The sequence below is a fragment of the Populus euphratica genome, unplaced genomic scaffold, assembly GCF_000495115.2.
Source record: "Populus euphratica unplaced genomic scaffold, PopEup_1.0 scaffold115.1, whole genome shotgun sequence".
Classification (NCBI taxonomy): Eukaryota; Viridiplantae; Streptophyta; class Magnoliopsida; order Malpighiales; family Salicaceae; genus Populus; species Populus euphratica.
In genome coordinates, this window is record NW_011500006.1 from 399,511 (window position 1) to 426,617 (window position 27,107).

Consider the following 27,107-nt stretch of genomic DNA (forward strand, 5'->3'; position numbering starts at 1 on the left):
TGAGAAGTTAACCCACCAAATCCAAACAGTTTAAAGCATCATGTCTACAACATAAGCTCGAGCAAAATATAGCTGTTTAAGTTCATCATACTCATTACACGGTTGTTAATGCGTCTACCAAGAGAAAATCATAGTAGAGACCATGATCCGATATTCAGAAACACACACATTATAAACCACAAGGCCCCTAGATGATGATCAGCCTTCCATGATTTATAGCTTTGAAACAGGTAGACCTGTGGCAAAAGCAAGATAACAAGGTCAAGAGATGCCTCAAATGTGGAGACTGGAGATTCACTTGGCAAACAATTATCCAAGTCCTTTGCATTACCTAAGGCTTTTGCGTTCACAATACTTGGACTTGCAGCGGGAGGAGGAGCATTCTCATTCAAAAATGGTGCTACCCGATTCGGATCGCCCCACACTGGATACCCTTTAATCTTTCCCTGCAATACAGAGAGCAGCCAAAACATAGGGATTAAACATCAGCTAAATGAACTTGAAAATGGCTCTGGAGCTACTTGTTTGATTTTTTTCTAAATTTCAACGTACCAGGACATTCAGAGCAGCTAGTGTTGCCATTCCTTCACGAGTCCACTACAAAACCAACGAGGCGAAATATTGGTTAATGTCACTGATTGGCCATGGAAATCCTCAATGACCTCGGTCAAATCATGTATCTATCAGTTTTACCTTGGAAGCAGAAGCAATGTGAGGTACAACAACAGCATTCTTCATGTCAGCAAGCCCGGGCTTCATGTAAGGTTCATCCTGGTACAAAAGAATTGGAGAACAATCATGCATGACTTCAAGGTGGTTTCGCTTTCATCGACAAAAATTGAGACAGAGAAGTTCAGTTCAGTTACCTCAAAGACATCAAGGCCAACACGAAACATAGGATTTTGTTTCAAATGCTCTACAAGGGCTACTTCATCGACCACTGGACCCCTACTGCAGTTTACAAGGATTGCTTCCTACAGATGCAGATGGTAATTTTCTCAGTGCCAAGGCTTGCCTTCTCAAATAACTCTCGGTGTCTAAAAGAACATTGCTTCAAATAGTTACCTTCTTCATTGTTGCAAGGCTTTCCTTGTTGATCAAATGGTAAGTGGTTTTGTCCAATATGGGGTGAAGACTTATCTACAATGAACACCGATGGCAATCCATATTATTTGAATAGACAAATCAAACTTAAGAGCATTGTAAGACACCAAATATCAGCAAAGGATTCCCACCACATCTGCCTCTCGAAGCACCTCATCCATGCTGGCTGCTCTTTTCCAAGTAACTGGCTGCTCGCCATTAGCTTTTAGGAATTCACCATAAGCTGCAATTACAAAGCATACTATTATGACTACAAAGAGGAATTGAAAAGTAAATAATTTTGATAGATTCTCAGAACATGCCTGTAACAAACTTCTCTAAGCGTGTGGATTGGTAGAGATCATAGTAAATAAGATTCATTTTGAACCCTTCAACCTGTAATAAAGAAGGAAAGAGTATATTAACATGTGGTCTGCGATTTCAAAACCATAATTTCTGGCAAAGTACAAAAATCCTTAAAAATTCATTCACAACATGTTTTACGACATGAAATTGTGCTATGAACTAGCATGGACTGCCTCATGCCTTCTGTCAAAGAACTATCTCAACCCAGTAGCTTAAGTTGTTAGGTGAGGCCCCCTTAAATAAAAGTTTTTTGAACTTGAAACTTGGACAGGTCTATATTACCTTGTATTTAATTTTTATCAAATAAATAAGGATGGTGAAATTCAAACCAGTAACCACTTGATTATTAAGACTCTAATACCATGTCAAAGAACCATCTTAACTTAATAACTTAAATTGTTAGGTGAGGTCGCAGAATATAATTTATATTATTCTCTAACACCATCAAAATTCTCTTTAACCGCAGATTACTGCTAATATATGTGTATCAACTTTAATTAATTTGATTTGCTAAGCTTTATATGTGAGTCCACTAAACTAAACAATCCAGTTGACTCGGAAATTCAGCTGCTCCAAGCCAGGTCTTTAAAAGGAATTACATATGATATACCCAGAATCAAGAGATTACCATCATTCTGGCATAAGCGGATCCAATGCGACCAGCTCCAATGACACCAACAGTTTGTCCTTTGAGCAAGTTTCCAACAAACCTACAAAAAAATTGACCAAATCAAATAGTCATACAATTGCATTTACACAATCATTTGGAATCTAACACATGTTAAGACAAGCGATGATTAGAGTCATACAGGTGAGGAAGCCATCCATCGTATAAGCCTGCCCTCATGAACTGGTCTGCTTCAACAATTCTTCTAGCAGCAGCTAAAGAAAGTGATGCTGCCAACTCTGCAGTTGTCTCTGTAAGCACTCCCTAACCAAATAACCAATCCGTCAATCTCAATTCACTTGCCCCCAGGAATTCTAGACTTGCTCAAAACATGTATAAAAGAGATTGAACTTACAGGAGTATTTCCAACAGCAACACCATGCTTGTTAGCAGCATTTACATCAACATTATTGTAACCAACAGCCATGTTACTAAATGCCTTTCCACCTGCCCTGCTTAATGCTGCAAATAATGTCTCCCCCCAATCTTCTGTCAACTGAATCACAAAATAGTACAAAACCACAGTTCGTAAACATGTAAACAGCAATTTCCAACATGAACCCACATAAGAAATTAATGAATTACCTGGCCTATCACACCATCACACTTATCACCAATTAGAGCAATAATATCCTCAACAGACAGTATTGTTTTCTTCTGGGTGCATATCTAGTAGACATTAAAGCCAACAAAAACAGAAGTCTGTCAAATTCACAAAATCGTTTCAAGAAATTGAAAAACAAAGATGGCCCTTTACAGACAACAAGTAAATTACCTCAACACGACAGTCTTGCTCAATCAAGAGATTGATCCAGCGAGTTCCAGGCATTGATTTGGTGCTAACAACCCTGTACTTGCCATTTGGATTGTAGACTTCTATTGAAATTGGTTTTGCCATTGAAGCTCCCTAGCTAGAAGCACCAGAGCTCAATAAAGAATGTGAGGGACACAGTACATTGCATTACAAGTGAGTGGCCTTTTTAAATTTCTGGTAGTCTAGTTAGTAAGACAAAATTACTATAATGTGGTGGTGCACACACTATATAGTATATATCCAAAGTCTTGTCCAATGAGGTTAGGTTATTTGCTTTGGCTGTTGACTTTGGAAACTTCTGATTTGCTATCTGTTAATGGGGTGCAAGATGATATGGTAGGTTGGTTAGTGATTGGGTGAGGTCTATTAGGATAGAGCCCTACAGGGTGTTTTGTGGTGGTGCTGTGTTGAGCCATTGTGGCTCGGAATTTTTGGACCTTCCATTTGGTATAAAGATAATGGTGAGATGGCTCTTGTGCAAGTTTGACACATAAGGTTGCCTTTATCACTTTTAGTAAATGACGGAAATAACCCAAGTTGTTTGGACAATGCTAGCTTAGGGGTCATCTGGTAGGGTCCTTGTGGAGAATTCTCTGCAACCCATGGCACGAGTAAACCTTTCATTGGCTAACTACTATGAAGTTGATGGGATTGATTTTTGGTTTTCTGGTCGTATCTCCAGAATTAGCCACCATATACAGACCACTTTTGTGTAGCAACAGTAATGGGCCGTGGCTAGCCCTATTCGTGGATTGATTCAGCAGTCGAAGGGAACCAGAAGTTCCATTTATATATCATGAAAATAAATGGTAAACCAGTTAGTTGTCATCAAATTGCTTTGATCAACAACATGTTGTAAGAATTGCTTTTAGAAAAATGAATGCGTGCTTCCGTTCTGACTCGGTCCCCTGCAAAACAAGAAAAAAAATCGACCAACTTTTTGATAAAAACAAAATTTCCTCTCATTCCAAGTACTGGGCGTTTCTTTTGCTAAGCACCCCCACTTCTTCTTCTTTTTCCACTACAACCGGGCCAAAGAAATTGAATTTTCTGCACTTCATGGTTTGCCTCGGCGGTAGTTGGGGTTTTCTTTTTTTCTTTATATTTAGGTTTGAATTTTATTCTGCATATCTGTTACTCCTACGATATTTTACATATTTATTAGATTTGTAGAATATTTAATAAACCATGAGATTAATCATGATATATACAAGTTGATTCTGATATTTTACATATTTATTAGATTTGTAGGATATTTAATAAATCATAAGATTAATCATGATATATACAAGTTGATTCGGACATCTATATAAAAAAAATTGAATTTTCTATCTTTTTTTCTTCTATAACGTGAACAAAATGCAAGCACTGAATCAAATACATAGGTATTTAGTATTGTGATAACGATTGTTATTAAAAGCAATCACTAATTTAAAATATTTGGTTAATATTAATCATACTTTCATTATACATGAATCCCATTCAAAAACAAAGCTGAGGATGAACCTCAACTTATGAAATACCTCTCTCTCTCACCACATTGTAAAAATTCCACCCTCCTTTTATATTTAAATTGAATTACTTTAACATTAAAAATGGTTGGAACGGACATTTGCCACGAGCTAGCCGAAAATACAACCAAGCTATTGAAAAAAGAAGAAAAAAGCCATGTCTTATTTGTCATGGCTCCCAACTTCACCTGCTTTGTTCCAAAAGGGAAAAGAATTTCACCTAAAACGTATCTCACTCTGAACGTGCATGGTTCCCATAGCCTGCTCAAACCCCACCAAACTGCCATGTGGGTTTTGTTGCGGCATAAAATTGATCAGATAAAAAACCAAAATGTTAGGAAGTGGGGAGGGAACTACAAAGAGGGGGCGGCGGCGGCGGCAATAACACCACTGGTTTACTTTTAAGACTGGTCAGTTATGATATGATCGGTGGCGGACATGTAGGCAACAAAACAACGAGCAGAAATAATCAAGAGATAAATAAAATTTAATGCAATTAGAAGGGACAGGTATTCTCGAAGTTGAATTATTGAGTAAACCACGATCTGATTTGTCTCCAAGACAGAATATCACTTGTCTCAGAGGACAATTTCTCATTTTTTAAACATTATCCTTCTTTTCTCTTTCGTGTTTAAGAACAGAAAAGATATGAGATACCATGTGATTTTTCTTGTATAATGAAAGAACTCGAATAAAATTGAACTAAAAGTCACGGTTTTTTTAAACCAGATCAAAATGCATGGTTAAGCATGTTTTGTGTTTGTTTTTGCATTATAAAAATATTTTAAAATATTTAATTTTTTTTATTTTTTTATTAATTTTAAATTAATATGTTTTTAAATCATTTTAATATGTTAATATTAAAAATAATTTTTAAAAAATAAAAAAAATATATATATATATATATATAATTATTTAAAAATTAATAGTTACGAAAAATGAAAGGATGAAAAAAATTAATGAAATAAGAAATTTGGGTTTTTTAGCTTTGTGTACAGAGAGATTTGTTGTATATATGTTAGAAATTTAATTTTAGCCGCCAAAGAAAAAACAAAACAATAAGGTTAAGATTTAAAATTTTGTCATATTTGGAAGCATATAACCCACTTCCTTGTACTGGGAAGATTGTACTCATAAATCAGTAAGAATTGAACTGCATGGCAATTTAAATTCAGGGTTTGCCATATGATTAGCAATAAAACATGTTTTCCATGTAAAATCACAAAATTTCAATTTTCTGTTAAAGTTAAACCCTGTCAGCCATAACTTTATCCTCGCCAAACCCGGTGCTATCTCCTTCTCTCTGCAAATATTTACCTCTCCGCATACAGAGAGAAGTCATGGAGAGGCTTCTGTATTCTCCTCCTACTCCCCTAAAAACCCACCTCAAAAGGCCCTCTCCTTTGCTCCCTAGACTCAGCAAACTTGAGTCACCAAAACTTGGTTTTCCCTCGTTGACAAGGCCTGGGTTCAGGAGAGTCAACTCGGTCTCTTGCAAATATGAGAATCCATCAACCCACCTCTTCAGGTTGATTCTTCTACTGGGTCGACGCCAATATCCAACCTTGTCAAACAGATCGTTGGTGGAGTTTCTGTGAAGTCTAAGGTATTGAGTTTTTGTGGTTGTTTGGCTAAAGTTCTGTTTTTTATGCAGTGCAGAATTAATTTTTGTGCAATGTTGCAACTTAATTGGATAGTTGGTTGATTTACTATGTTTGTTATGATCATGAGACTTTAGATATCATAAGTTTGTGGTGTCGTTGAATGAACTGCCAGCACAAATCATAATTGATTTTTACGAGGCAATGGTACCGTACAAAGACTGGTCTTTTCAAGGAGTCTTATGTTTTAGTGGTGGTGGACTAATGCCTGCTGGGATTTTTAGTTGAGCAGAGAGTTTTGTCTATAGTTAGCTACGTTTATTATGATAGGAAGGCTTCACATGTGGCTAGCTTACGTTACACTTGAATAAGTTCATATTAGAAATCATAATATAATTATTTGAGGCGGTGTTGTGGTAAAAAGATTGGTCTTTTTTGTAGATTTGTAGTGATGATGGGCTAGTACATACTAGGATGTTCAATGCAAGGGAAATTATATTGATACTTAGATGGTTGTTTGTGATGAGAAGGTTTTAGATATTAGATGGTTGGTTGTGATGGGAAGGTTTTAAATATCACTAGAATGAATTCCATGAGAAATCATAATTGAACAATTCAGGCCGTGATATTGTAAAATAGTGGTCTTTTTTTGTGGATTTTTAGATGATGGACTCATTCCTTCTAGATTTGAAAATTGTGGAACGGAAGTACAGGGGTGAAATATTTGATTTCAATTGGACCGTGTTTGTAAAATAAAGAAGGGGAAGGAGAGGGGAATTGCTGAAAAAAGAATTTTTTTGGCTCATTTTATAAGAAATTGGACACGTTGGTGAGAAGCATGGTGTGAATGCTTCAACATGACCACAACGGGATTTGAATATGTAATTTATTATGCTTTTGTTCTTAAGGCAGCGTTGTGTTGTGAGTTCTGTTCTAGACACTGAAATGTGCAAATCCCTTGAGTCGTGTATTTGAAGTTGCCATTGATGCAGTAGAATTCCACTGCATGATAGAGACTGCTTTAGTTAGAATCAGTGGCGGAGGCGGGGGTGCTGGCAGTTGCCCCAGCCCCGGGGCCGGCCCTGCAAGGAAATGTTTTTTCCAGCCCCTCTCTTGATAATGTTTATAATTTTAGAAGTAAAATAACTGAAATTTTAGCCCTTTTCCAGCCCCTCCCTTGATAATGTTTATAATTATAGAAAACTTAAGTCGTAATGCTTTAGTTCTAAAGAGTTCACTGATTGCATTGTCTTCTGAAAAATAAGCTCAGATTGAAAGTAGTGTAGTCTCGCTAAATATGCAATTACCACGTTCATATGTACCATTGTGCTGATATATAACAATGCTTGTTATGATGGAATGCTTTAAAGGTATCTCTAGTTTATATTATCCTTGAATGAATTCCCATGAGAGATCATAGTTGAATAACTTCAGTGAAAAGAGGTCCTTTTATGAATTTTTGGTGATGATGGACTAGTATGAAGTATCTACTAGGGTTGAGGTTTATGGGATGGTGGCATGAAGTGTAAAATTTGGAGTAATAATAAGCTATCTATGTAAAGTAGTTGAAGGGGAAGGGAAATTGCTGAAAATTAAATGTCTGTGTTTGATATGAAACTGGAATCATGGGCGTGTAGCGTGGCTTGTGTTCTTGAAAATAATTTCCTTGGGACTTCAGTGTGTAGTTTATAATGCTTTCATTTTAAGGTGGTATCGAAATGCTGTAGAAGTTATGTTTAATTACCGAAATGCTTAAATTCTCTTGTGAATTTGGTGTCTCAGGTGATGCAGGTAGAAATGCACTGCATTGCAAACACTGGTTTAGTTCCAATTATTGTAGAAGCTCAAGTCAAGTTGGATTAGTTCTAAGTAATTCATTGTTTACATTTTTTCTGGTGAAAAACTAAACTCAAATTGAGAGGACTCGATTCTGATTGGTAATTTGTAAGCCTCCAAATATTCTGTTACCTTTTGATTTGTCATTCAACAGGGATGCATTTTGATCATATCCCTCCATATCACTCTCTTTTCATATATGTAGTTGTTCCAAGAGAAGTTTTATTTTGGTTTTTTTAGCTTGAAGGGAGCCCCGTGTGATGTGTCAAGATTAAAATGTGATTTGCATGCTGTGGAAGTTTAATTATCTAAATGCTGAAGGATCTAAGTTACCTGAATACAGACCTCCATAACTTGTAGATTTGTCATTACTTGTATTTGATTGCTCTTTTGAGACCAAAAAAATTATTGCTGTAGAAATTGTCTTAATTTTTCCATGCAAGCCAATGGCTAGAAGCACTTACTAGATTTCTTTTTGTTTGAAATTGAGTAGGTTTGGGTATTTTATGCCTTGATCCCAACAGTTGAGTTTGCATCTTCCTTGGTAATTAGTGACATGAACTTTTTTCTTCTTGTTGAGAAAAATGAACTATTTGTTGATTTTGTCGTGGCACTTGTGACAATTATTAGGGCCTAGAAACAGTTACCTTGTTTTCCCATCCCCGTAGAAACAGTACCAATTTTGTTACAGTCTCTTTATTTCCTGGATTTAGGACCTTTCAGTTCCACTTGAAAGGAATTTCAGACTCCTCTGTGTGAATTTAGAATTTGAACATGCCTACTATTTTGCTGAATTTTTTCAGTGAACTGCCAGATTACGTTCTTAAAATTCCATCTTTATCTTGTCAAATTGCTAAATCTGCTGTACTCTCAAAATGCTGCAGGGAGCTACTCTTGGGATATTCGTGGTAGTTTCTGGTATTATTATGTTCTTAATCCACCCAGTTTTCGCTTTTCCAACCTTCCAAACTGCTGCCGATACCAGGGGGGCTGCTGCTGCAGGGGCAAAACTTATGCGTACTGAACTACTGAACAGTGGTTGGGCTGGTTTCTTTGCTGGTTGCTTACACACATTGTCAGGGCCTGACCACCTTGCTGCTTTGACTCCACTCTCAATCAGTCGATCCTGGATGGAAAGTGCTGCTGTTGGAGCTCTTTGGGGTTGTGGGCACGATGCAGGTCAGGTCATATTTGGCTTGCTCTTTCTACTCTTAAAGGACCGACTCCACATTGAAGTTATCAGAACATGGGGCACAAGAGTGGTCGGTCTAACTCTACTTGTTATTGGTGCTATGGGTATTAGGGAGGCCTCGGAAGTCCCAACTCCATGTGTTGCCTTAGAAAATGGTGAGTGTGATGTTAGTGTCTATGAAGCACTAGAAATCCCAACAGTAGGGAAGAAGAAAAGGGTTGGTTTTGCTACTTTTGCTACTGGTATTGTCCATGGCCTACAGCCAGATGCATTGATGATGGTGTTGCCTGCACTGGCGTTGCCTTCTCGTTTGGCCGGAGCTGCATTTCTAATCATGTTTTTGTTTGGAACTGTGGTTGCAATGGGCAGCTACACGGTGTTTATAGGGTCGTGTAGTGAAGCATTAAAAGACCGAATACCCAGAATAACAGAGAAACTGACATGGGCTTCTTCCCTTGTAGCAATTTCCCTCGGCCTCGGCCTTATCATTAGCCAGTTTTTCGGATTCAGTTTATATTAATCTTCCTGGTTGCAAGCTACCTGTTTTGTCACAAGATAATTAGAGAGGAATTTTAATTTATTTAGAATCATCTTTTTTTCTCTTATTACACTTGCAAGTTCGTGTATTCTTCAGCATGCAAGGAAAAGACTTGTGTCTTTGAGAAGTATTTATAATTTATTTATGGTAGAATTCAATCTATTACTTGATTTGATTTCTGCATTGCCATTTCTCCCCCCCCCCCCCCCCCCCCCCCCCCCCCCTCCCCAATTTATTCTTGTAAAATATATTCCCAAAAGAAGTTGATCTTTCAAGAAAGTTGTTGGACTTGTGTGGGTATTCGAGTAATGTTCTCTTAATCCTTTTATTTTTAATCCAGAGTATAGTTGATTATTTGGGCAGAAGTATTTCAGATTATTTAGTAATATAATTAATAATTATTATTAAAAGTACTTCTCATTTGAAAATATATTAAAATTATCAAATTTATATCAACAGCATATTATTCAAATAGTATTCACTTGGTCCTTTCCCTTTTCCCCGAGATATAGATTAGTAGCCATAGCTAGCCATACCATGTCCATTTCTGAGCAAAAGTATCTTGGATTGTTTGGTAATGCAACAATAATTATTATCAAAAATATTTTTTATTTAAAAATATATTACAGTTGTTGGAATAGGCAGCACACCATTCGAGTGGTATTCACTTGGTCCTTTCACTCTTTTCCCAGAGTATTGATTGGTAGCCATAGCCAGCTATACCATGTCCATTCCCAGGCATTAAGTATTTTGGGATTGTTTAGTGATACAATAGTGATTATTGTTAAAAATGTTTTTTATTTAGAAGTATATTAAAATAATATATATATATATATCAACACATTAAATAATATAAAAAAATTTAAAAAATAATTTTAAACAAAAAATATCTCAAGTTTAACAAGGTGGTTTCATTTTAATTAGAGAATAAAAAAATTGCAATGATAGTATGATTATTTTTTTTAATAGAAAGCATACAAGTTTTTTTTTTAATAGAAAGACCATGATATTTTAAAGAAAAAAAACATTGGTAGGATGTGCTTGGATTAAAAAAAAAAAAGTTGACAAAAAATATCTCAAGTTTAACAAGGTGGTTTCATTTTAATTAGAGAATAAAAAAATTGCAATGATAGTAAGCATACAAGTTTTTTTTTTAATAGAAAGACCATGATATTTTAAAGAAAAAAAACATTGGTAGGATGTGCTTGGATTAAAAAAAAAAAAGTTGGCTCAAGTCAAATCTATATAATAAGATAAATATGTAATCAGGATAATAAGGGAGACTTAACCATGGTTAATCTATAAAACATGTAGCACATGTTATGAGATTGATATAACTCAATAAAAAAATTTGAATAAAATCAAAAAGGTATTTTTTAATTAAAAAAATAATGTTGAATAGTAAAATCTTAAAAGAAAATAAGTAAAAAAAAAAACATTGACCTATGCTAACTTTTCAAACACATGACCTGGATCATTAAACCAGAAAAACCATACATGATAAAACCTCAAACGCCCCCTAAAAAAAATAAAATTCTAAAGGATAAACTCGAGAGAGAAAAAATCAATTATATAGAAAGATCTAAAATTGAAAATTAAAATTAAAACAATGAGGGTGAAAACTGAAATAAAAGATAAAATAGAGTATAAGAACAAAGTTTTTATTAGAGAGTTAAATTGTAAAGAAAAATAAATTTAACAAAATAAAATAAAAAAAAAATATGAGGACCACCAAATTAAAACAAAACAATACCATATAAACTTGGATGAAAAGATGAAATTAAAAATCATCAAAAGAAATAAAATTTTAACAAAAGGATCAATGATAAAAATTAAAAATAAAAAGATTAAGGACTGAAGTTAAAACACCAATAACAAAGAAAACCAATCTATATTTTTCAGGATGAAAGAGATAAAAGAAAGGAAAGATTCATTGGCAACAAATCACCTCTAAAAAGCATCATATGCGCCATAAAAAAGACAAGCACTAACGTATAAAGAATACACGCCCAACTTTTTGCTTTTTTAATTAATTAATTAATATTAAAAGACCAAATCATCATTGGTTGTTATGAAATTAATATAAAAACAATGTAAAAATATCAAAATATTTATAAACCCATGTTTTAATTTTTTTGAAATGAGCTATTTTTTAATTGTTTTTCAAGAAATTAACAAACAACCCCGTACAAGTTCAAAATAATCTAATATGAACCATTGTAGTAGATATCAAATTTTTACATAGTGTATCTTTTTATATTTATTATGGATTCACTTTTCATAAATTACATGGTGCATCTTTTTATATTTATTATGGCTTCACTTTTCATAAATTCTCTCTTTTTTTTAATTTTTTGCTCACACTTTTTTTTATGTGATTACATCCTTTTTATGCAATTGAGTTGAATGTTTTTACTAAGGATAAAATTAAAAAACAGGGAACCAAAATAGAAAGCATGCCACAAATTAGTAATGATTTCAAAGTTCACACAAGAAAGTTAATTTAGTCCTCATATTTTAAAAATTATACATATTTAGTGCCTTAATATTTTTCCAGTTAAAGTTTATTTTTGTTATTTTTAAAAACTTGATTTTAAAAAAAAAAGAGAGGAGTTACTAAATTTCAATGATAAAGAGAGAAAAATAATTGAGCCTCATTATGCCACTAAAACGATCAATATTTATGTCAAATAATTCTATTTAATAATAAAAATTTATATTACGTATTTTTTACCTTTAAAGTTCATAAAAAAAAAACAAATTTGAGCTTGGATAGATTTTTTTCTAGATTGATTTCAATTTTTAGAATAGTTTTTTGGTTTTTTTATGTCATGGATAGGTTGATCATGATCTCTAAAATATTTTTTGTGTTTTTGGCCAAAATGGATTGAAAATAGATTTTGAGGTAAAAAAACCTCAAGCTCCTATTTTCCAACCAGCCCAAAATGCAAAAAAAAAAAAAAAAAAAACAGTCATGCAAGCCCTAAAGAAATAGGCCAAGCTTACTACTATTTGGCCTTTTTTTTCTATATTAGGTTTTTTTAATCTTTAAAGTACATAAAAAAATAAATTTGAACTGAGATAAATTTTTTATTTCAAGTTAATTTTAATTCTTAAAATGAATTTTTAATTTTTTTACAATGTCACTGGTAGATTTATTATGATTTCTAAAATGTTTTCTATATATTTTTGACAAAATAGATTGAAAAACAAGTTTTAAGTAAAAAAAAAACCATAAGTCCCAATATTCTATCCATGAGCTCAGATATATTTTTTATTTCAAGTTAATTTTGAATTTTAGAATGAGTTTTTGATTTTTTTTCAATGTCATTAATAAATTCATCACAATTTCTAAGATATTTTCTATATGTTTTTTTTTTAAAATAAATTGAAAAACAGGTTTTAAGTAACAATACCTCAAGTCCAAATATTTTGTCCACTATGGTTCACCCACATTGCAAAAAAATATATAAATTTAAAGCAGAATCCACTCAAGATATAAAAACAAATAAGAATTCATTTGTGCGGGCTCTAACAAAATGGTCTAGACCTCACAACACCATGCCTTTTTTTCTATATTATTTTTTTAAGTTAATGCTCTTTTTATATGTTTTTTTTTTCAAATACAAATTTACTTATATTTATATTAATATCATTCTTTTTTTAAAAAAAAAAAACCTCTTTCAAATAATAATTATTTTTTAGTTATGCAATTAAATTTTAAAAAGATTTTTGAATCATCTATAAAAAAAAAAAATTTTGTATAGTTAAATTTTATTTTTGAAAATATTTTTTTATTTTAATATAATGTTTATAACATGTATAGTTTTTTGTAGTTTTTTTCCCTTTAATTTTATTTGATCAATTTAATTTTTATCTATTTTTTAATTAAATAAAAATTATTTTAATAAATAAATTTAACAAACAAGTAAGTATCTCATCTTACAATGCTAAATATCGTATTCTACACTTATCTCTTAATTTTTTCAATTTTATTTTTAATTATCATTTTTAGTTTTTTTTAATTTATTAATATAAAAAAAAAAAACCTCTTTCAAATAATAATTATTTTTTAGTTATGCAATTAAATTTTAAAAAGATTTTTGAATCATCTATAAAAAAAATTTCTTTTGTATAGTTAAATTTTATTTTTGAAAATATTTTTTCATTTCAATATAATGTTTATAACATGTATAGTCTTTTGTAGTTTTTTTCCCTTTAATGATCAATTTAATTTTTATCTATTTCTTAATTAAATAAAAATTATTTTAATAAATAAATTTAACAAACAAGTGAGTATCTCATCTTACAATGCTAAATATCTTATTCTGCATTTATCTCTTAATTTTTTTAATTTTATTTTTAATTATTATTTTTAGTTTTTTTTAATTTATTAATATACATGGTTGTTTTGAATTTATGTTTTAATTTTTACTTTAAAAAATTTTTAACTACAAAAACATGTCAAAAAAATGTATGTATACAACTTTTTTATTGAAAAAAAAATACCTCACCAGCGGCGAAACGCCTATCGAGGGTGTAGTTTACACCACGCAGCATGGTAGAAAAATCTCATTGTCATGTCATCGTTATCAAGCTGTTTCAAATTCACGGCCTGTTATACAAGTGCGATCCTTTTCACATTGCAACATCAATTGAAATCCAGCACTCTCATTTGTCACTTTCAAGATTCAACACTAGAGCTGAAGACTACCAAACTGTACGGTATCAAGTCTGATGCGGTGAAGGCACTGGAATTATCCAAGCTGAATAAAAATCATCACGGCCTCACCTTTCTGTTGATATCATGAAGCACGCAAATATCAGCCGCAGTTTTCATCTGAAATCATCAAAAGAATGGCAGAAAAACCCAGAATATATCAAAACACTTAAAAGGCGAGTGTGATAAGTTCTCTTAAATCCGTACTAATCAAATGTTTACTGCACTTGGCACATTTGGATTGAGTAAAAGCCAAAATTTAACTGAAACAAACCTTTGACTGGCACAAACTACATGCAACCATTTGAAATCTAGTACTATTTGAACTGCGCTATGATCATCTTTAAAGAAGAATCAATAGTCTAACAGCACGAACCACATCATTGCTAATAAAATGTTATGCTTTTACCATACAGCATTATTTTTCTACCAAAACACAAATTAAAATTAACCAAATACTCAAAGATTTAGCTTAGAATCTGAACAAGGCACCAATCCCGTTTTCCACACAAAGTGAAAGCAGTATATGCAATTTCAGGAGTCCCAAAAACTAAAATATCAAAATAAATGAATGAATAGAAATTTTAACATCCACTATTTTCTTCATTTTCAAAGATTGACCTCAAGTTCCTATCAAAATAATTGAGGTATTAGTTGGTACCTGAATCACATTCACAAGTTGTTTGATTGCCCATCCGAACAAACTTAAACCAACTAGGACAGAGATAGGTGAACCCTCTGTTATAGAAGCCTTTAAAACCTGAATGGAGAAGAGAATCAGAAACCAAGATAAACAAGAAAAATTCCTTGTTTAGAATGGATGAAAAGTAGACTTGTAAAATAATGACTTACATCCATCAACTTTTCAGAGTCATTTTTAGCAAGAAGAAACAGAGTAATATAAAGAACCTGCAGGATTAACAGTCGGATCAAGAGAACAGTGCTAGCCATAACATTATAGAAAATTTGACTACGTAAAATGGCAGACCTAAGTCATCATTACCTCACAGGCTACGCAACAATAAGCCATAAACATACGATTTCCATAGTAAGCCTTGAAGAGCCAATTAGTGCTGTCTTTCACATCTTTATGGCTAACTTTGCCTAGCAAGAAAGTGCTGCAAATTGATGTATTGAAGATCCAATGAAGTGGATTACACGTGCATGTTTATCCAGCAAGATTATATTTATGTCGGTCATGTAATGTAAAGAAAGAAAGATACCTGTACATCTGCAGCCAGTGGCTAGCAATGTCAAGGGCAAGCAATGACAGAAAAACCATGCCAGGCCTGCATAAAATTCAACCAGAAGTCTCAGATATAATTAGTACAAGTTCTTCAACTGCAATGAACATGAAACAAGTAGAAAAACCTTGCCTGTATACTTGGGAAAGAATTACTAGTAGGCAAGCTGTGCTAATCCTGGATAAAGCACAAGTTGATCAAATTAGCCACGCAGACATGTGTAAGATCCAAAATGAACTGCAAAGAGAAAAATTCAAATCTGGTGTGTATCTGATATGAAAAAAGAAAATACCTGTCTGTTACCATGTCCAAAACAGCTCCAAAAGTTGAAACTGAACAACAGAAAAGATGAATCAGATATTCCACATCATGCATTTATTTATAAGCATGTCAAACTGTAGAAACGGTGCAAACCCTTACAATGAAACAAAACGTTAGAAGCATGGAATGGCATTTGTTATACATTATCATTAGCCTGTTTTATTGAATGCTTCAAATTGTATCAACATAAGCAGCAGTGCTATTCACAATATTTTCAAATTGATAAGAACTTGGATTCTAGTTGCAGCTGAGATCCATAGCTTCATATATCCATGGACATTCTATCCAATTCAAACTCGAGGTGACAAAGGAAAACACAATCGCCCTCACCAAATAATCAGCATACAACAACCCTTTTAATCAAATATTATTCAAAATATTTAGTCGCAGACTCAATCCCAAATTGTTATGACATGCAGATTCAACATATGTAATAACTATTCATCGTTGAATCACAGACCACTATAATTTCAAGTACTCAGGAATAAGAAGACCAGGAAAGAAAAGGACCATACCTTGATTGAATTTGCGAGCACACCAACCATCAACACCATCACAAACAAAGCTGAAATTACAAAACACAAATCAAATCATACTCCCATTTCTTTCACGCATTGAGAAAAGAAGAAAAACCCTCCAATCACATTATGAATATAAATTAAATCACAACTCAAAACTAAAAGAACTCTTCAAGAACAAAAATTCCTCACCTGACAAAATAAAGAGCGCAAAATAGCCATTTGTTAGAAAAACATATAGCAAATGCATAGCAATTCATGAACACTCTTGTATACCCTGCATTGGAAAGAAATCCCATAAAGCAAAACATCATAGCATAAACAAAAACAATAAACGAATGTTGAATAGAAGAAGAACCCACCAATTATATTGGGAATGTAAAGATAAACACTTAATTTTCCTGGTTTTCTTGGTCCTAACTTATTGTTCTTGGCCATTGGAGACGCTTTCTATTACAAATACAGCAACAATAGCAAGAAACAAAACAAACCAGCCCCAATATATCAGAACACAGCATAACATTAACTATTCACATTCACAGTTTCCAAGAAAAAGGCCTTGAAAAGAAACATTAAATTGACCTGTGACAATACAGAGGTAGCAGAAATGACTGGACTCGACAGCGGAGTAGCACAGCAACGAAACCCAGAAAAGAAGATATGGGTTCCGTTTATTTTGAGGAGTTAATTGTGGGTTAAGACTCAATTTTGGGTTTTTAGGATTTTGACAATCAGCAAGTGGATTTGAATGGGACAGAGAGGGAGCTGGACGCCACGAGGCCAGCCTGAAAAGGGTGGAAGTGATGGGGAATCCGTTTTTTATCTTGGAAGGTGAAACTGTAATGGACTCGGTGCTTCTGTCGCTTGGTGCTTCATTTCTCTCGGTTTTGGGGTAGATGGGTACGGGTGGGCCTCGGCCCAGTAAAAAACAATTACTCCCTCTATTTTTCTTTTCTATTTAACCTTTTTCTAGACCATTCCTCCATGAATATTTTTAAAAATTGTGCCATTAGATCTCTGAAGTAAATTGATTCGATGACTGGGGTTTTCATGAAAAAAAAAAGTGAGGAGGATTTCCGAAGATATGCCATTGATTTTTATTTGATAGAGGGAAAAATTATTCTCTACTCAGCATCCAGACACAGGTTCTTTCTTTGGCTTGCAGTCTGGAACAGATGAAAAAAAAAAGTGAGGAGGATTTCCAAAGAAATGCCATCTTTCTTTGGCTTGCAGTCTGGAACAGATTTTTAACTAATGAGGTTTAATTTGAAAGTAATTTGGTTGATAATTCCTTATGCTCTAGATGAAGAAAGAAACCGATACAACAGTTCCGGCTGTGTCTAGATGCATGTAATCCCTGCTGCTGACTGGAATGTGTTCGACATCACTTGGACATCCCGGGATGGTGAGGTGATTAAAGTTGAGTTCTTGCCACTTCCTTCTCGGGTTCGACAGATTGATTTTTAGTTAGTGATTGTAAAAGCTGCCTCGGTACTTCTTATGATAATACTTTTGGTGCTCGACAAGAAAAGTAGTCCAATGGCGGCATCCTCCTTAAGGGTGATTGAAGTTAGTATTGATGGAAGTTGAAGTGGTAACCAGGGTAATGCGGTTGTTCTTTCGTTGGAACTACTACTACTACAACCACCATGTCAGTAGAGCTTTAGGCAATTTGACAAGGTCTCTCTCTTGCAAACGATTGTTTAGAGAATGCGATGATATCCAGGATTCAGTAGGCTCTGGAATAAAGTTTGAATGTTTGAAAAGTGGATGATTACACATTAACGTCAGTATTCCATTTATGGAGAACAAAAAAGCAGAGGATTGGTGGTAAAAATCTCACTTTCTGCAAAGTAGTGTCTTTTTTGTGAGGTTAATTACTCTTTCACGATTAAATCAATAACCTTATAGTAAAAAATTATAATAAATGAGAAGAAAACTCTAGGAATAAAAATAAAAATAATTGCTCTTAGCTTTATCTTTTAAGTGATAAACGCTTTGATAATGTATGATAGGTGAATGAAAATTGTGAATTTTTTATTTAAATGGTTTAGATCTTATATTTTAAATTTAGTTGTTTTTTTTAAAGGGCAAAAAATCTTTTTCTTTTAAATATTTAAGTAAAAAAAAGTCACCAGCAACAATAACACTAATATAAATATCTTATTACATATTATTAATGTTAATAAGAACAGCTCTAATATAATATTCATGTTGATTGAAATATATTCGGTTCATAAAGATTTTTTACTTATTTAAAGGTGTATGAAAATAATTATGCTAAGCTTTTATAAAAATCTTAAGGATAACTTTGTGATTAAACATGAAGCAAATAAAGATCATCAAATATATGTTTAAATATGAAATGATTTTAAACCTAAAAATATTAAATTTGATATCTTTTTAGACTTAAATATACTTAGACTTAGTGTATAGTTGAGATTAGAAAAGTTGAGTTTGGCATTTTTTTCAAATTCATATATTATTGAGCTCAGTGTGTGACCAGGTTTAAAGAATTTAGGTTTTGCATTTTATCAAATTAATATATGCTTAAACTTGGCAAGTAATCAAATCCAAGAGTATTGGATTCAATACCTGATCAAACCCACAAGTATTTGGGTTTCTCATACAGTTAAATTTATAGATATTGAATTTAAAAATAAAACTAGATCCATGTTATCTAGATTTGAAATTCTATCAAATTTATATATGTTAGGTTATCACCCTGCCTTTAGTCTCTTTTTATTTTTTCTATTTATAAACCTTTTAAGCTAAGCTAATAAATTGCATAAAAAATATTTATTTATTTTTCTATTTTGAATATGGTCACTCAACACTGGAATTGATAAAATATTAGTTGTTTTTGTTATGATTAGTAATTTGTATAAATTACCTAAATAAAAAGGGATCATGTTGCTTTTAAAAAAAAATATAAGGATTGAATTGAGCTCTTTTGAAAAAATAAATCAGCATCCTTAACTCTAGAATCTTCACATTAGAATTCATTGAAAAACTTGCATGAATGATGGTGAACAGTACGAGTACAGGAAGGTGGAATGTTTTTCAAGGAAAAAATAATTAAAGTTTTAAAAGAAACTATTCTAGTCTTTTTCTAAATATCTATTTAGGATATCAATTCAGAATTTATCAATTTCATTGTCAATCAAATCAGTTTTGAAAGGAGTAAGCCGGCTATCTATCACGAACATAAAGGGCAAAACAGATGTTTTGAGTTACAAAAATGGTTAATTTCTTGTTACAATAAAAAAAATATTTTCTATGATGTCTTGAAAAATCATTAAAAGTTAATTATAACTTGATCCTTATGGTTTAGTAAAATTAAATAGTTAGTTATTATAGATTTTAAAATTATAGATTTAATTTTTGTATTTCTAGATCCATTCATGGTTTTATATTTTTATCCATTTTGATTTTTTATTTTAAAGTTTTAAAAAAAATAAATTGAAAAGATCTAAAGATTAACAGAAAAAAAAAACATGTTTTAAAATAAAATACTATTGATGAAAAGATCTAAAGATTAACAGAAAAGAAAACATGTTTTAAAATAAAATACTATTGAATTAAATATGGTTAACTAAAGTTAAAATTAAATATTATTATTTTTCATTAGAAGAATTAATTAGTTTGTTACTAATATAAGTTAAAACAGCTTGGCTTTTCACTTTATAGATGAACAGTGAAGAGCCAAGCATTTTTTTATTTTGGTATTTAAAATTTTTGAAGAATTTATTTTAAAAAATTATTATTTTAATTTTATTATTTAATATTAAATTTATTAGGTATAGAGTTCTATAATTGATTTCAATCTACTTTCTATATAGTTATCATAGTCTCATGATCCGAATTACAAGTTTTACAAGTCATAAGTTAACTTTTCACTTTATAGATGAACAGTGAAAAGCCAAGCATTTTTTTATTTTGGTATTTAATATAAGTTAAAACAGCTTGGCTTTTCACTTTATAGATGAACAGTGAAGAGCCAAGCATTTTTTTATTTTGGTATTTAAAATTTTTGAAGAATTTATTTTAAAAAATTATTATTTTAATTTTATTATTTAATATTAAGTTTATTAGGTATAGAGTTCTATAATTGATTTCAATCTACTTTCTATATAGTTATCATAGTCTCATGATCCGAATTACAAGTTTTACAAGTTAATCATATTGACTTGGGTTATTTTTTATTGATTTTGTAATATTTTTTTATTTTATCCTTTAAAATTAAATTAATTGAGAATCAAACTTTATATTTTTATTTATTTATTTTTGATAAAGTCATCTCAGTCACTTGATCTATTTCCTGAGTTAAACTTGTTAACTCGAGTTATTTTTTGTATAATGTTTTTTTAATTTTGTTTTTTTTAACTATGGATTGATTGGTAATTGAAATTTATAAGTTTTTTTTTATATAAAATTATTTTGATCTCATGACTTGAGTCACGAGTTTTATAGGTTAATCGATTTGACTCTAATCCTTTTTTTGTCTATTATTTAAATATTATGTTTTTTTTATATAAAATTATTTTGATCTCGTGACTTGAGTCACGAGTTTTATGGGTTAATCGATTTGACTCTGATCCTTTTTTTGTCTATTATTTAAATATTATTTTTTCAATTTCATCATTTAGTATTAAGTTAATTAGGAGTTGGAATTTATAATCTTTTTTATTCATTTTCAATGTAGTTATTCTGGTCTTTTGAGCTGAATATTGCAGTTTAACCAAGGTTAACTCGAGTTATTTTTTTAAGTTATTTTTTATTTTATTTTTTAATTTAATCATTACAAATTAAGTTGATTGAGAATTAAAATTTATATTTTCATTATTGGCCTTATAGGGTAACTAGGTCTTATGATTCGGGTAGCGAGTTAGGTTAGTTGACTTAGGTTTTTTTTTTTAGTTGAATATTTTTTAATTTCATCATACAATATTAGATTGATTAAGAATTAGACTGAATACTTTATTTATTTTTATTTGTATTTTATGAGATTATTTTGGTTGTATGATTTAGACCACATATTTGGTTGGTTGACTAAGTTAACCCAAGTGGTTTTTATGTATTTTTTCTTAAAAATAACTACTATTTAACATTGGATTAATTAAAAATTAAGTTTCATGATTTTTTTATTTTATACAAAGTTCTATTGGTCTTATGATCCATGTTTAGCAGATTAACTCGAGTTGCCTTGACTTTTTTTAGTTGAATTTTGTTTTCAATTTCAGCATTCAAGATCTATATTAATTAAGAATTGAGTTTATATATATATATATATATATATTATTTGCTTATATAAGGTTATTAAGGTCTTATAACCTGGATAACGAATTTGAAAAATTAACCCAAGTTGATCTGAATAAATCAAATATACTGTCATTTTAGTTTTTAAAAAATAATATTATCTTAATTTTTTTAAAGTGAAATTATATCTTAATCGGTCATTATATTGTCTTTGAATATATTAAGTAGTCGAGGTCATTTTAGGTCAATCTCTATATAGTTATTTTTTATACATATAAAAAATACACTAACAACACATGATTATTTTTCTCATGCTGAAACAAATTAATCTAGCCCACGACATAGCATGAATAATAATCCAGTAATAAATTGTAAGCACTAAATTATAATTAACTTCATCATTTAGGGTTTGTTTGAGAGTGTAGTAAATATTGTTTTTTAAAGTGTCCTTTGCTTAGAAATATATTAAAATTATTTTTTTATCTTTTAAAATTTATTTTTAATATCAACATATCAAAAAAATTCAAAATTCAAAATCAATAATTCAAAACTGAAAAAACATTAAAATGTTCTCAACACCACTAAACAACATTCACAAAGATTACCTTAATCAAAACAACTCAACTTTTATTTCATCAACCAAGGAATGGGCACACCAAAAAAAATAATCAAATGGGACAAATGTATAACGTGTATTTAGTATTGTAGTAGTTTTTGTGGTTATGGTTTGAAAACAGTTGTTTTATAAATAGTTCTTTTGATTAAGGTTGGTTTGATATTTATATATATTTAGTTAAAATTATAACTGAAATTGAGGTTTAATAGAAAAATAATTTGATATGTTTGGTTAAGAATTATTTTCAAATTGAATTTGTAAATAATTTCAAAGAATATATATATCAATATTGATAGTTTTTAATTTAAATATTATAGATTTAACTACTGTTATTATATCATGAAACAAATAATAATTTATATAAAATATTTTTCATTATTTCATTAAACTATCTATAATTTCATCACGTATGAAATACATACATCCAACAAGGATTACAGTTTCCTTAGTTTCTTAAGTGCGCAATAACATCAGGTAAAATATCATCATGAATAAAATTAGAACTGCGACCTCCGTCTAATTTATCATTAGTGTCATTAAATAATGTTCAACGCTAATTTTTTAAATAAAACATAATTAAAAAAAATATTTTATTTTACTAGGTCGGACCCGGTTCAATGCATTTAGCTTTGAATTAGACTTGGTCCAGTCAAAACAATGAAGGGTGACTCCACTGTTCCCTTAAGTGAATAGTGGAGAATGATTTAGTGACCGTTAATTTCTGTGGTTGCGTTTGCTGTTGAAGGAACCCACAAAAAAAATATTGTTTGGTAATATGTGAAACGTATATTACTATTCATAGACCCTCACCATTACTTGCATTTGAAATCTAGGGTTGTTAAAAGCAGCTCAATGCTTCTTTTCTTTTCTTTTTGTGGAGTGGAGAGTGACTCTACTATTCTAGCTGGACTTGATCGGATCCGATCTAAAATTAAATATATTGAATTAGGTCTGGCCCAGTAAAATTAAAAAAATTTATTTTATTTTTTATTTTTATAATTGTGTTTTATTATATAAAAAAACTAGTGTTTATTGGTCTGATCTAGAGCTAAATGCATTGAACTGGGTCCAATCTGGTAAAATAAAAATAAAATTTATTTTTTATTGTATTTTAATTGTGTTTTATTTGAAAAACTAGTGTTTAATATTATAAAGTATCACTACATATCTTAGATAAAGATCACTTGATGATATAATATTTGCAAAATTTGATATCAATCCCAACTTTATTCCTGATTATATTTTACCTGATGTTGTTGCACGCTTAAAAAATTAAGAAAACTGTAGTTATTGTCGAATGTATTTCATATGTGATTGAATTGTAGATAGTTTAATAGAACAATAAAAATTATTTTATATAAAATAGTATTTATTTCATGACGTAATAACAGTAGTTATATCTACAATATTTCAATTAAAAATCATCAACATTAACATGTATTTTTTAAAGTTATAAATTGAAAAGTATTATTAACCAAATATATTAAATTATTTTTTATTTAATATCAATTTCGATCATAATTTTAACTAAATATATATAAATATCAAACAAATTTTAATTAAAAATATTTTTTATAAAATATTTTTTTTACCTCTACAGGAATATGCCTTAACTGTTTCTTTTCACCCTGCGTTGCAAGGAGAAAACAATGGGTATACTGTTTTTTTCTTTACCAAATATTTAACTCCTGCATTTTTTTTCAAACACTAACGACAACCCATAAACAAACAGGCTCTGTCAATACAATTCACCGCATCAAAAAAAAAAAGGGGTGGTGGGGAAGAAAATCTAGAAGAAGAACTGTACGGCCACAATAATCAGGCGGGAAATACGGAAGGGGCCACCGTACGAGGAGACATGTACAATTACAAAACTGCCATTGAAGCCCCCCACTGACTTTTCTGAGAAGCCTGGAATAATCATGATTATAATAAATTAAAGCGGTAATGCCAACAAACGTTAATGGTTAATTAGACGTGGTACTCAAGTGCAAACCTGTCGGAAAGAAGTTTCAACGTTAATTAATCAAGTCTTAATCGACTCGTCTCTCTCGCATGGTTGATTTACGTATGGGAAAGATTACTTGCATGTGTTCCCCATGCTAGTACAACAGGACACCATCACTTCAAGTATCTTGCTGTGTTTTCGAACTAGTTTATTGAAATCATGATCTTCAAACGATTTTCTTTCCTAATTCAAGTTTTATAACTGTTTGTCTGTTAAATCTTATAGACCGTCAAAATAGTTCTGTGCAATATATACTTGTTATTTATTACCCGTGTCTAGTTGCTTGATTAGGGTTTTAGTTAGCATGGAGATAGCGTTTTCCTTCTACGTACGATCATGTCACAATACAAGTTAGTTCTTACAATGGTAGATGGCGTTATGGCATCATCTTGATCTCCAGGAGCAACGCAGAAGAGGGTTAGGATGGTGGTGTTTCAGGAGTGTTTTTGAAAAAAATAATTTTTTTAATTTTTAATTAATTTTTTTCTGTTTTTATATTGTTTTGATAGGTTAATATTCAAAATAATTTTTAAAAAATAATCACTACTATAGTTACAAATACCTCATGATTTAGATAAAAGTTTATATATGATGATTTCTTGCTTGTGATCTCATCAACTTCACAATGAGTTGTGAACACGGTAACAATGATTCTCCTACCCAGTAAAAAGGAGAGATGGATGCAAAATAACCTAATGACTTGCGTGGAATAAAAGATAATATGGTCTTAAGTTGACTAATTAGGCTCTTTTTTTAATTAACCAGACTTATTAGGCCACAAAACAAGGCGTGATTCTGGACTGCCATGAATAATTTACCCCTGTAAAATCATAATTGCCATTTGGTACATACTAAAATTATCCAGTGTGGGCTTGGCATTCACATTGTTGTGGTGTAAATAAATAATTTCAAAAATATACATGTTTGATAAAGACTATTATGAAATATATATATTTTTTTTTCAAAAACAAATGAAAAGCAAATCTTCATTGATAAAAGAACATATTACTTTCATTTCTACATAATCGAGTCTAAAATGCAGGTTAGATAAAAAGCAAAAATTATATAGCTAACAAAAATAGCAATTAGCATAAACTATGAGATATTAAAGAGTTTTTTTTTTAAATAATTTTTTTTCAAAGTATTTTTTATTTAAAAATATATTAAAGGAGATATTAAAGAGTTTTTTTTTAAAATGCAATAATGGTTGTTTTTCAAAGTATTTTTTATTTAAAAATATATTAAAATAATATTTTATTATTATTTTAAAAAAACTATTTTTAATACCAATATATCAAACTTGTCTTGAAAAAATAAATAAAAAATTTCATGTATCACGCATAGTTCCAAAAGTGCAATAATGGCCTCGGACTCTCAGGGACATTATAATTTATCCTTTGAATAATTAACAGAATTGCACTGTTAAAGGAAAGAGTAGATCGGTGGCCTTTTTACTTTTTTAAAGGCTAACAATCTTGAAACGGAGCCTCCGGAGCTTGTAGAGCTGTTAGGTTCAAATACAGGGAGGAAATACAGCTTTTCAGAACGAAGGCATGATAGGATCAAAGAATCCCAGATAATCAGTCGTAGACTTCCTGTCTACATACAGTATAATATAATGTATTCTCACTGCACATATGAGGTGTGAACACGTGTAGTCTGATTGACTTGATTTGCAGGGCCTCAAAACTACAGTATTTACTAGATCTGTGCCGCTCTCCGTCCCACTTGATTTTTTTTCCCCTGTTAAAATCAATGATTATATGTTACAATATAACATGAATAATTTATTATAAAATAACTTAATATTAAATTAAAAAATTAAACAAATTATATCAATTCATATTAATTTAATAATTTATTATTAAATATTGAATGATAAAATTAAAATAACAATTTAATGATTTATTATTAAATACTGAATGATAAAATTAAAATAAATTATTTTTATAAAAAATCTAATTAAATATCAAAATTGACCCTTGTTAAATTATAGTTAAGAAAATTAATTTTATAAAAGGAAGCTTTATTTTTGTTTCCTCGTACGCTAGTTTAGTAATTTATAGGTTGTTTGAAATCAATTTTCTATTGTAATTTAATTTAATTATAATATTTAATATGAATTTAATTGATAAATAAATTGAATTTATATATTTGAAAAAGAATAAAATTCAGTTAATTTTGTGTCTTATATTACTCTAATTACTTCCATCTTTTTTTTTCATATGTTTTTAAAAAGATCATATTACTCATCAATTTTCATATCAATGGCTTTTCTTGTAGGGGAAAAATTAAGAAAGTACTGTTTATTGATACAGAACTTTCACCACAAGAATTAGTTTATGTTAACTCCATATAAATTAGTGAAAATATATTTTTCACCCCAATTGTTCTATTTAAAAAAAAAAACCTTATTTCAAGAAAGAAAGGTGTTAGGAAATTAATTTTTAATTCTTCAATTCTGAGACAAATTATATAATATATGAATTTTCAAGAGATTCTCATTTTAATTGATTATAAAATTATTTATATTATTAAAATAAAACTGGAACTATAAAATTAGACAAATGTTGTTGAAATGACTTCATCTATCCTCAAATCTTAAGTTTTCCAACAACACGATACAGATACACAGATAGGCTAGCGAGAACCGGACATTGCTTTCAATCTCTCTCTTGTCACTGCCTCTGCCAAGGCAATTCGCGAAAAATCTTTAGGTGTGAATAATCCAATCAAACAGACAAAAGCAATTGAACCCCGAGGAGTACAAAAGTAATGAATCCTTCAAAAGAAAGGAGAAGATGCTCTCCCTT

General features: G+C 30.6%; 2 protein-coding genes and 1 pseudogene across 2 annotated transcripts; 1 reads left to right on the forward strand and 2 right to left on the reverse strand.

The window, feature by feature from the left end:
- Positions 1–3,240, reverse strand: HPR (hydroxypyruvate reductase). Its single transcript, XM_011048373.1, has 13 exons — positions 2,892–3,240; positions 2,702–2,785; positions 2,472–2,612; positions 2,259–2,380; positions 2,078–2,159; positions 1,407–1,479; positions 1,236–1,327; positions 1,066–1,140; positions 867–974; positions 694–771; positions 553–597; positions 332–446; positions 1–236 (listed from the first exon to the last, which is right to left on the reverse strand). The coding sequence occupies exons 1-13, from the start codon at positions 3,012–3,014 to the stop codon at positions 214–216; spliced, it is 1,161 nt and encodes a 386-aa protein (XP_011046675.1). The 5' UTR covers positions 3,015–3,240; the 3' UTR covers positions 1–213.
- Positions 3,241–5,568: 2,328 nt separating this feature from the next.
- LOC105141212 (uncharacterized) lies at positions 5,569–9,773 on the forward strand (annotated as a pseudogene).
- A 4,314-nt stretch (positions 9,774–14,087) lies between these two features.
- On the reverse strand, positions 14,088–17,079 carry LOC105141211 (probable CDP-diacylglycerol--inositol 3-phosphatidyltransferase 2). Its single transcript, XM_011048374.1, has 11 exons — positions 16,994–17,079; positions 16,774–16,861; positions 16,604–16,688; positions 16,409–16,458; positions 15,865–15,904; positions 15,705–15,749; positions 15,552–15,617; positions 15,332–15,446; positions 15,181–15,237; positions 14,990–15,088; positions 14,088–14,448 (listed from the first exon to the last, which is right to left on the reverse strand). Exons 2-11 carry the CDS (start codon positions 16,847–16,849, stop codon positions 14,389–14,391), a joined length of 693 nt encoding a protein of 230 aa, XP_011046676.1. The 5' UTR covers positions 16,850–16,861; positions 16,994–17,079; the 3' UTR covers positions 14,088–14,388.
- Between the last annotated feature and the right edge of the window lie 10,028 nt (positions 17,080–27,107).

Bases quoted from the DNA above. Each gene is read 5' to 3' on its own strand.
- HPR (XM_011048373.1), bottom strand. From the start codon at position 3,014: ATGGCAAAACCAATTTCAATAGAAGTCTACAATCCAAATGGCAAGTAC. The intron at 1,480-2,077 runs GTAATCTCTTGA...TCTTTATTACAG, and splicing joins CCGCTTATGCCAGAATGATG to GTTGAAGGGTTCAAAATGAA. The intron at 1,328-1,406 runs GCATGTTCTGAG...TTGTAATTGCAG, and splicing joins CTTAGAGAAGTTTGTTACAG to CTTATGGTGAATTCCTAAAA.
- LOC105141211 (XM_011048374.1), bottom strand. From the start codon at position 16,849: ATGGCCAAGAACAATAAGTTAGGACCAAGAAAACCAGGAAAATTAAGT. The intron at 16,459-16,603 runs GTGAGGAATTTT...TTGTAATTTCAG, and splicing joins TGCGCTCTTTATTTTGTCAG to CTTTGTTTGTGATGGTGTTG. The intron at 15,089-15,180 runs GTAAGTCATTAT...TTCTCCATTCAG, and splicing joins ACTCTGAAAAGTTGATGGAT to GTTTTAAAGGCTTCTATAAC.